Source organism: Zerene cesonia, chromosome 16 (genome assembly GCF_012273895.1).
Source record: "Zerene cesonia ecotype Mississippi chromosome 16, Zerene_cesonia_1.1, whole genome shotgun sequence".
Taxonomy (NCBI): domain Eukaryota; kingdom Metazoa; phylum Arthropoda; class Insecta; order Lepidoptera; family Pieridae; genus Zerene; species Zerene cesonia.
In genome coordinates, this window is record NC_052117.1 from 1,637,380 (window position 1) to 1,648,653 (window position 11,274).

The window sequence follows — 11,274 nt, forward strand, 5'->3', positions numbered from 1 at the left end:
GGTTCAGTAGTTTTTGTGTGAAAGAGCAACAAACACACACATCCTTACAAACTTTCGCATTTATAATATTAGTAGGATACGGTCTGCCCTGGCTTAACCTGTCTCCATAAGAATCTAATTCCTATATAAAAACTTAGCCGAAAAGCAACAGATTTGCTGCATAATTCTTATTTTCATGTAGATGTACATTTAAAGAATAATGTCCATTAAGATTGAATAAGAAATAATGTAATTGATTTTATACAACCATGATTATCTAATTATTCCCTCCATTGTACGTAAGTCTAGACTATTTAGATATTTGAGCAAGACGATTAGGATTACAATGTACAACACCCCATCAGTTTCAAATTACTCAATTACACCGATAAGTACAATATGAATTACAAAATGTACACATTAGGAAACTAATTCGTATACTAAACGAATTAATTTAAATAAAAGGTATTATACTTATGTGTTTATAGAGATTATACTATCATATTACTAAACTTTTCATTACGTATTTCTTAATAATTTTGGAAAATACGTAAGTGTTTCTATAAATTATAATGTAATTTTCATTCCTTATTTTGCATGCGGTGTTTACCTACAAAAAATTGTACATTTACCATTAAGTTTGATGTGATGTATACTTGTTTTGTTATCTGTGTAACAAATACTGGTAAACCTTAAAATAAATAACTAAATACGTAAAATTAATTCATTTTCTACAGAAACGGTTCTCCTTCTGAAAGAGATACCCCGCCAGATTCTAAAATGGGGCAAACTGAAAGCAATTTTCTATAACACACAAAAAGAATCACTCTTATCAGTTGATAACCGATTAAAAAAAATGCTCTACTCGAGAACCTTCACAGCTTATGTTTAGTCTCGGTAAAATATAATTGGACGCGTTGAAACAAACAATTTCTTCAGCTTTTTATTGTTAGCATTGATTTCATTATTATTCGTATTCTTAAAGCCACAGTTTGTTTAAGATTGCCTTTATCACAATAGCATAATATTTGAAGTTCGGAAATCGGAATTTAGGTTAAATATTTGAAAATCTACATGATAACTCATCTTTTGGTTTTTAAACGCCACGCGAAACCATTTATGGATCCATATGTAGAGTTTCCTTTTTAATGTTTTTGTATCGTATATACAAATTTTTTAATATCTGATTGCAAATGGTTATGCAGAGAATTCTGTTAATATATTCTATAGATTATGGTCAGATGACGGTCTTCGGGAAACCTCAAACCACATAAATAAGGCTAGCATACCTTAGCAAGCTATATGCATACCTTATTTTGGTATCTTATTTGTAAATTTTACAATCAATAAGTAATACTTATTTTTACAGTTTAAGTGAGTTCTTATATAATTTAATACGTTTAATTTTGTTTTATCCTCCCGTATAAGGAATGGATTAAGTAATTATATCCGACGTTCTAAAACAACAGAAATATCAATTCATAGCACTTTTTATTATTAAGAGAAGGTTAAAATAATTATAGTAATTAAAAATACGCTTCCTACGTTATATCGAAAAATAAAACACCAAGTTTTATTTCTGGTTTTCTTACTATACGGAAATGAAATAAAAAAGACTATTTGCACTTATTGTAATGTAATGTTTTATTATCAACGTAAATGCAAACAAAATGTGATAGGTGCATTATATGCGTTTTAGATAAATAAATATATTTTTATTACTACGTACCTAGTAGGAACTAGAGTTATTTCTTCTAAGCTAGTAAATTATTAGACTACTTCAACGATTGCCATAATTAGAAATAAGTTAGTATGTTATATGATTATTGCCAGTTAACTCTCATGTTTTTCCTTTTTTTAAACATGTATGACGTATGTCTTACATGGTAATCAAAGATGTGACCTTAAAAAGTTGTATGCACACTACGGTTTTAGAAAGTGTATGTTGTCTCTTTCACATCCATTAAACAAGAACTTGTCTCTTTCTATAAAATGCTTTCATTCTTAGCGCGTTTGTGTCTGTGCTCGTACGCATGTTTTCGCGCCATTTTGTGTGCAATTTATATTTTTATTTTGCGCTGTCAATGGATGTGCTTTACTTGTTCAATAACAAATAGCAACAACTACCTATAACAATTGTTTCAGTTTATTATGCTTTGAGAATATTACACTATGAAGAATAAAAAAGGAGATGTGAGTAATTTGAGTGAATTTTTAATTAATAAGAATAAATTTATGAGAACTAATAAACATGCTTATATATTTATATGGCGGGTTTTTACGGCGCTTATACATGTTATGATGACCCTTAACATATATTTTGAACCTTCCAGTTCCTATTTTTTTTTAAACATGCGAACGCTGCATTTGTTTTATTTTTTTTACATTTATTTAATGTAATAAACTCAATATTTTATCACAGATAATATTATAATACTATACTAGGAAATTTATTAACTTAGGGTACATACTATATTATTTAAATATAAAAATGAATCAACGACTTTGTATATTATTATGTATTTCTAAGTTTCCTATCGATATTATTTAATGTAGTAGATATGTAGCCGCTTGTCCCACCTTCGCCAGGGATGAATAAAATAGCCCTTGTTACTAGATAAAGCTGTAGCTTTTCAACAGATTTTTTTAATCGACCTTAGTAGTAGTACTAGAGTACCTTTACAAAATATGAATATAAATTAAAATCTTTCCTTTATTATAGGTTTTTGTACATGAATGACTGATTTCTTCTATTGTAATATCTATACTAATGATATAAAGTCAAAGAATTTGTTTGTATGTTTGTTTGTTGGATCGCGCGAATCTGAGGAACTATTAGACCGTTTACAAAATTCTTTTACTGTTCTGTATTATTACGTGATCTCTGAGTGCTATAGGCTATATAAGACATACGTACCACGAACGAAATCGGGGCAGACCGCTGGTAACAAATTTTTCTTTACTAGGTACATTCCTTTCTTCAAAACAGGACTCTTAAATAACAATGGCTAAATTTAACCATTCTGCCTTCAGTGGTTATAGAGATACTTTTTTCCATAATCACGTTAATTAATTAGGAATAATTTAAAGTTATATACTTTAATAACATATAAAACGGCTTAAGCGTGGTCGACAAACATATTTAATTGCATTATTACGCTATGCAAATTGCATAGTACAAATTTCAAGGCAAACTTGTAGATGAAGTCCAAAAGGTATGAAGTATCGAAATATATGTAGTTAGTTTAACTAGAAAAATACAGATGATGCTAGATTATGCTATTATAGGCCAAATCATATTATTCAACTACAAAAAAGTTTACGGACTTTTTTACAAGTCAACAACTCCAATCCATAATTGATCCAGTGTCTATAATTTTTATTATTTCATTAGCGGCTGTGTTAAAATTCATTCGTCGCACAGATTTTAGATTATGGGTTTTGGAACGAATGAAAAATAATCAAATTATTCGAATGCTCATAAATTATATACGTTTTATGGTTTTGTTGATAAAATTACGTTTAGATGTGACAGTCACAGTATTTTAATAAGTTGATTATGAAAAATCCTTCAAAAAAATTATCCATTGCAGTTTAGTTGAGCATTGCCGATTAAGACAGTTCATAGGAAACTAATATGGTTTCTTTTTTTAGGTTACCAAAGCAACAGATAAGGACCAAAATGAAAGAAATGTCAATAATAATATAGTGAAAGCAACCAAGCAAAGTATTGCTAATGACACGAACGTTCACATAATTTTCTTCGTCTGTATAATCGGTGTTACCCTGGGTATAACTTTAGAAATAATAAATGTACAAAATAGAAATGTTACCAAAGACGAGGTGTTTAGCAAGAACTACTGGGTATATTCGGCATACTACGACGCGGAAAATAAAAATGGTTTGCTCAAGCACGTGCATTTAGTTCTAGAAAGATTTGGCTACAAGAAAACTTCGAACGAAACTCCATGGGTGCTCCTATGGTCTCACGACTATCCTTTCAGAGTGCTGAACTCGATTATAAGTAAATTGAAACCACACCAAAAAGTAAACCACTTTCCCGGAACGGGTTTCATTACAATGAAAGTCGACCTGGCAACATCGAATTCCACATACATCCCGAAGGCGTTCAAACTGCCCAAAAACAAGGAACAATTTTTAAAATATGCCAGAGAGAATAGTAATGCAATGTTTTTGGAAAAGCACAATCAGCACCGAGGTGTGTACCTCAAAAACGTGAGCGAAATAGATTTGTCAAGTGGCGAAAGTTTTGTGCAGGAGTTCGTGCAAAAACCATTTTTGGTGGACGGACATAAGTTCGATATTGGAGTGTACGTTGCGCTGACTTCCGTTAATCCTCTGAGGGTTTACTGGTATAAAGGAGACGTTATTTTTAGGTAAATATACTGTTTAATAAACATTCAATTTTCCAAATGTTTAGTAGGTTTACCGGCATTAACAGATCAACCTATATGTTCAAGATTACCTGAAACGGAATCAGTTTTAATTTTTTTAAGGCGGTTTTTGAAGGGCATTTACCCTTCACTACACTATTACAAAGCTCGTATCATATAACAAAAGTAACACTTGAAAATTGACAATATAAAGAAAAATCATGATCCACAAAAAAAAAAAACATAAAAGAATTGTAATTCAGCTTAGATTATAGGAATAATCTAACCATTTTCTGCGTTCGATACGAACTATTTTCATCTCGAAATAACCTAGCTATATTTGTATTATGTTATTTCCATTTGTAAACGGTCTATAACATTTATGACCAATAAGGAAAGTATCTTAATAAAAGTAGCTATTTTCATCTTCAATGGTTATTATTCCATTTATGAATGACCCGAAGATTATATTATTATGTTGTCATTTTTTTCGTGTATAAATAATTATTTGTGGATATTTTTATGTATACTGAGACTACACTGGGATACGAATGTGAAATAGAGACATGTTTTCAAAAAATATAGATTCTAAATGCCTAAACTAAAATGGTATATTGTTCAATCTGTATTTTAAAAATATCGTATTATATTTCGATAACATAAGTATGTACCTATCTTATCAAAAATTTAAATATAGATTTTTGTAATCCGTATTTTATTATTAACATTTTGCTTGTGTGAATGACTCCCACAAACATAAAAACGTACTTGATCACAACAAAATAAGCAAAAAGGATCCATATATGCCTGAATCGTCACAATTTTTTTTTATTTCAGATACTGCCCCGCGAAATACTACCCGCTGGATGCAAAGAAATTGGACAAGTACGTGATCGGTGATGATTATCTGCCAACCTGGGAAGTACCATCCTTGGCGCACCCGTACACTGCTTTAGGATTCAGCATGAAGGATGCGTTTGATCACTATGCACAATCCAAGGTAGGGGTTTGGAAGGTTTTGGTTGAACCTACTACAAAAAAGGAGGATGTTGCTTCGACTTATTTTTTTTGGTTTTGTAACTTCAGAAATTTGGACTATGCGAACCCATTTTATTACTTAAAAGAAACTAGAACGTAACGTATAATTAAACTTGCTCTACTAATTTACGAATTTGTCTTACGTATATAAGTATACCTACTAGCTGTTGCACGCAGCTTCGTCTGCGTGGAATATTTACTTTCCACTGTCCAAATAATTCACCTTTGTACGTCTAGCCATTTGTGATTTCGTGATAAGTGAGTGAGAGACCTTTCGCTATTATATATATAGATGAAGAAGTATTTTAAGGCGTGTGAATTATCCTTAACTACTGTTGATAATAGCAGATTATATTCATTCGATTATGTATGTTTTAGGGCAAGAATACGACACACATGTGGGACGAAATACAAAAAGCTATTAGGGAAGTTTTTATCAACAATGAACATCATATTATAGAGGCGGTAAGTTTCATGTAAATCGTGCTATTTCTATAACTATTATCTGAATAAAGTTTTTTAATATGTATATCGAAATGCATGGCATAGGATATTATATCCACTGGTTATTTAGCATTTAACCTTTTAAAAGAAACTAGACATATAACCTTAAAAAGGTATGAAATAATAGTTGCTTAAGAAATTGAAGCATATTTGGAAATTATTTTGAATTACCTGTTTACTTTGCCGTTGTCTTCTTCCAGCTGAAAAAATACAGATCAGGCGATAATTTCTTTGAAATGATGCGTTTCGATCTCATAGTCGACGAGGACTTGAAAGTTTATTTAATCGAAGCGAACATGTCACCAAATTTAAGTTCAGCTCATTACCCGCCAAATCAGTTGCTTTACGAACAAGTTTTGTATAATCTATTCTCTTTGACGGGAGTCGCCAATCATATGGGCAATCTGAGGTATTGTCTATGGTCATTTTTTAAATTTTATACAAATTAAGATCGCATGCTTACAACTTACAATTCACAAATAACAATAGAACATACAGTTATGGACACATCTATTCCAATTCCATTCTTACATCCATCGTAACGACTCTCACTTGCATTTGACTATAATCTACCTACAAATAAATATTCGGTAAATTTACATTTTAGTACGAAGAGAATGATATAGCAGGTGAGCAGCCAGTAGTAATAAAAAACTTTATTCTTGTTACATTCATTTTCTCTGTTTAGTTAAATTACTAACATTATCTTCGCCTCAAATCAAATATATCAGAAACTTATTTACGTAGGTAGATCATTACTAGCTTGCTTTATATGTCGTTATATTAACACCATGTATGTAAAAGGTTTACCTGCAATTGGGGTATCATAATGATTTTAAGATGTTTGTTTTATCTAAATAGACTGGTCCTACGCTACTTATCTGTGTCGAAAAATCGATATTAAATTATACAGCATAATCTAATTATAATAACCTTTTAGGCAAAATAACACAACAACAGAAAAATATGTAAATTTGTAGAAATCCTTAAAACATAATACAACCGCTTGAGATCGTAAATCTAGATTTTTATTATTAATATCATATCCGTTGCGTCGGCAACAATACAATGGTGACGACGGCTTGAGATCGGTGTTTTAGCTTTATAAGGGTATATACGCTTATTTTTGTGAAGTTTAAAATCTTGAGTTAGTTTATATATCTCAAATCTCAATTCCGGGAGTGAGAAATCCAACAAACCTCAAACCATAAATTCTTTTCTATGGTTTTTGTTTTGTTGGCTTATTGTATAATTTTTTCAGTGACCAAATCGCTGTACAGAACATGATATCAGCTCAGAAAAACATCGCAGTGTATAGCAAAGAATGTAGTACAACTTGTAAAGATAATTGTGATGCGACAGCTGCATGCGCACTGTGTAAACCATGCCTAAACAACAAATTGAAAACTGCATTGTTGACAGCTCATAAAGAACACATACATAAGGGTGATTTTAGAAGACTGTTTCCTCCAGCAATGGTAAACTCTTTTACTATGTTTGAAAGATAAAAACGTTAAAAAAAAAACAAATCACAAATAAAAAAAATATTAATTATAAATACAGATATTTCATTCATGTTCGCATTCTTGCAATTGTCATATTGCAAAATATCGATTTTAGCTCTGATTTTGAAAACGTTAAAATAAACATAAAATTATAAATCATAAACTAAATATATCGTTATTCATTTGACCTCAAGATAATTACTAAATGATAATAGAAATATTTCATCACCTTTTTCTGACTTCTCATGTACCTAATGTACAGTTAGCCGCAATATTCACATAGCGTAGCTAACTAAGTTTTATCATCAGTAGACGCGGACCAGACAAGTGACAACCTAATATCTAATTCGTTGACTTTATGACTGACTTATTAAGATATTCTTTTACAATTTAATTTTCGTCACATACTGGGTATAATGATTATTTATAGCTCATTATATTTCCCTTTCAGCAACAAAACGACAAAAACATCGTAGAGAAAATAAAAGATCTGAACGAAATGAACAAACTTCAATACATATGGTATCAAGGAAAATGTAATATTGATGAAACATGGTGTGTCTAAAATAAACCCATATTGATATTCAACTTTATTTATTGCTATCCAAAAATAAACCTTTACACAAACAGTATTTTTATTGCCTAAAATATCACTGCACCATAGTTTGTAACAATCCCAAAATGTAACTACCCAAATCTTCATCTTGATTTGTCCATGACACATAAATATTTTTTGTGTTATCATCATCGCCTTCAACTTTAATGAGAACAGATTCTACTGATATGTTGCCATCTGATATGGTAATGGACCAGCCCTGTAGCTTATCTGATAATAGTGCCTTTAACTTTTCGGCAGTTTTCACAGCTGGTCCAGGGTCGTCAAAACGGACTGTGCTTGTGAAGCGGATAACATGCCTTGTAATACCGATTTCCTCACACACCTCATCAATATCTAAAAACGATAGCCTATTGTCTTTGACACATAGGATCCCGTGAACAACGCGCCGGCGTTTCGGATCCGGCGGTTGCGCGTTGTACCTCACAGCTTCTGCTTTTAATAACCTAAGAGAAACATCAATAGGAATTTTTGTAGGGGTGTTTATAATAGCTGTTTCACCATTTGCTGGCATGTAACAATTGATGCTAAACTCCTTTTCAATCTTGTCTTTCAAGAACTCCATCTTGTGAGCTTCTCCGTGAACCAGTAATACATTTTTGGGTTCACAATATTGTATCAATTGCATTATACCTTTAGCATCAGCATGCGCGGAGAATGACATGTATTCTACAGCCATTTTTACTTCAACCACTTGACGATTTTCAAATTCTATTTTCTTTGCTCCATTCAAGATTTTATGACCTACAGTGCCTTGTATGCAGAAACCAGGCATGATCAACATATTTTGTTCATAGGGTGCCCATTTCTTGAAAATATTGAGAGACAAGCCAGCATGCAACATACCTGGTGTAGCAAATACAACCATTGCTCCAGGATTGTCTATGTATGATTTATCAAAAGGCTTGATATGTTTGAAATCAAACATGTTTCTCTGTACAAAAGTTTTACGAATCTTCTGATTAGTCCATGTTATGAACATTTTGTAATAATTATTAGCTTTTTCTGTCAAACCGAGTGCAAAGTATACAGGATATTTTAAATTCATCCGTTCCCAGTATGTTTCCAACAATATACATAATTCTTGAGCTCTACCTAAAGCAAATACAGGGATCAACACTTTGCCACCCTTTTCAACACATTCGTGTACCTTTTTGAGAAAATCTCTTTCACGGCAGCGTTTTGAATCTCGTATGGTAGTAGCATATGTTGACTCTGATATGAGTAAATCAGGGCGGCATTTATCTATCCATGCCGCACCTAAATGTCGGTCAGGGGTCATATTATAATCTCCAGTGTAAACAACAGACTGTGACCCTACCCTTATCCAAAACATGGCAGCTCCAAGCACATGCCCAGCATAGTATGCCTTAATTTCTAACTCACTATCGACCATCACAGACTGATGTAGTGTCACCGCTGTAACCTTCTTTATACAATCTTTGATCATTTGCGATGTGAAGAAGTTAGACTCACCTTTCCTCTCAACTGCCACTTTCCTCATGTCTTCAAGTAGGATTGGGGCTATAGCTTTCGTTGGATGTGTCATATAGATAGGTCCTGTGTAGCCAACCATTTCAGACATGTACGGTAGAGCACCGCAGTGGTCCAGGTGGAAGTGTGAAATGATGACGCAGTCTATCTGACTTGTTATAGGGCCTTCAGGTACGATGTAGGAAAAATCAGGAAATCGGCGTTCATCGTTATATCCCATATGCATCCCACAATCCAACATAATGTTCTTTCCTCCCATTGACAGTAAAATGCAACTCCTCCCGACATCCTGGCCAGCTCCCAGTGGAGTAATTTTAATCTCAGGCATTTTGGTTACAAGTACAACTTATAAATTTTTTTATTAAATTCTTGAATATATTATTCACTCGACAATTATTTCAAGGATAGTCAATAGTTTCTTCCCAAATAATCTATACTTTAAAGCATGTATTTTTATTTGAACTCTCAACCCATCCAAATCAACAAACGTGATTTACAACTTAAAATGACAAACTATGTCATTTATCAATGTCAAATCAAAGCAATAACCTAGGCACAGATATAACACTATATAGGTACTACCTAGGTAAGTTACTTGGTCATAGACAAAATTTTATTCAAATTAACAAACAAATAAAAATACTTTATTGTACACCCATAGACGAAAAGTAAAGGTAAAATAAATATAGATGCACACAAAAGAGCACAAAAGCCAGCCTTATAGCTAGGACAATGATATCTTCCAGACAATCTAGTACACATTCTTAATAACCGACGATAGTAAATAATCATATAAAACAATAGATGTTTTTACTCTTCTGTTGGTTGTAGTCAGGGTCAAAAGCCGGATCAATAAATAACAATTACAAACTACGAAATTTTGACCATGTTTGATTGCAATTATTGTGCGCATTCTTTGTAGTTTTAACATATAATATGGTATGGTGGTTATTATGTAAAGATAATTTAAATAGAATTTCGATAATAATTTTTTTACTAGCTGCACGCCCCAGCTCCGCCCGGGTTGTCATTTATAGTAATTAAAATTATTTAAATTATCCTATCTTTTAAATTGGATCAAACTGCATATGGTGTGCAGATTTCATTAAAATCGATTGAGTAGTTGAAGAGTCCATCGCGGACAAACAATGTGACACGTAAATTATATATAATATTGAGATAATCAACGTCCTTAATAATTATTTTTATAAACACAAAGTGACATACAGGTAGGTAGGAAGGCAAAATATGCTTTAAGTGTAGATTTGGATTCAACTATTGATAATGTAAAACTACTTATAAATATCTTTTATCGGTGGAATTCGATCAATCATATATTTATTATAGTATTGAAAAGTATTTCAATAACTTATATTATTTAAAATTGCAGAAAAGAAAAATAATTCAGAAATTTGAATTTAAATAAAGTGTTATATTTGGAAAAAGTAATTGAAAATACCTGTTTCATATTTTACATCTAAAATACTTTACACAAAACTATTATGTACATCTTTATATTACATAGATAATTCTAGATGTCATATCTATTCAATTCAATTCTATTTTATGAATGGCAGTGCTGTGTTGCCACAATTTTGCCAATGTCACGTTGTGGATAGTTTTACATCTGAGATTTATAAGAGGCTCAAAAGTATCCGTCAAGCGCAGATAACTTGTCATATCTATGCTAAATTACATGCTTGACGTGACATCGGCAATCGTGAAATGACAATTCACAGCTGTT

General features: G+C 31.9%; 2 protein-coding genes across 2 annotated transcripts; one reads left to right on the plus strand and one right to left on the minus strand.

The window, feature by feature from the left end:
* Positions 1-1,967: 1,967 nt before the first annotated feature.
* Positions 1,968-8,049, plus strand: LOC119832785 (probable tubulin polyglutamylase ttll-15). Its single transcript, XM_038356542.1, has 7 exons — positions 1,968-2,172; positions 3,634-4,376; positions 5,211-5,373; positions 5,790-5,876; positions 6,116-6,324; positions 7,177-7,393; positions 7,872-8,049. The coding sequence occupies exons 1-7, from the start codon at positions 2,152-2,154 to the stop codon at positions 7,983-7,985; spliced, it is 1,554 nt and encodes a 517-aa protein (XP_038212470.1). The 5' UTR covers positions 1,968-2,151; the 3' UTR covers positions 7,986-8,049.
* Positions 8,050-10,052, minus strand: LOC119832784 (integrator complex subunit 11). The gene has a single exon (XM_038356541.1). It carries the CDS (start codon positions 9,856-9,858, stop codon positions 8,071-8,073), a length of 1,788 nt encoding a protein of 595 aa, XP_038212469.1. The 5' UTR covers positions 9,859-10,052; the 3' UTR covers positions 8,050-8,070.
* Between the last annotated feature and the right edge of the window lie 1,222 nt (positions 10,053-11,274).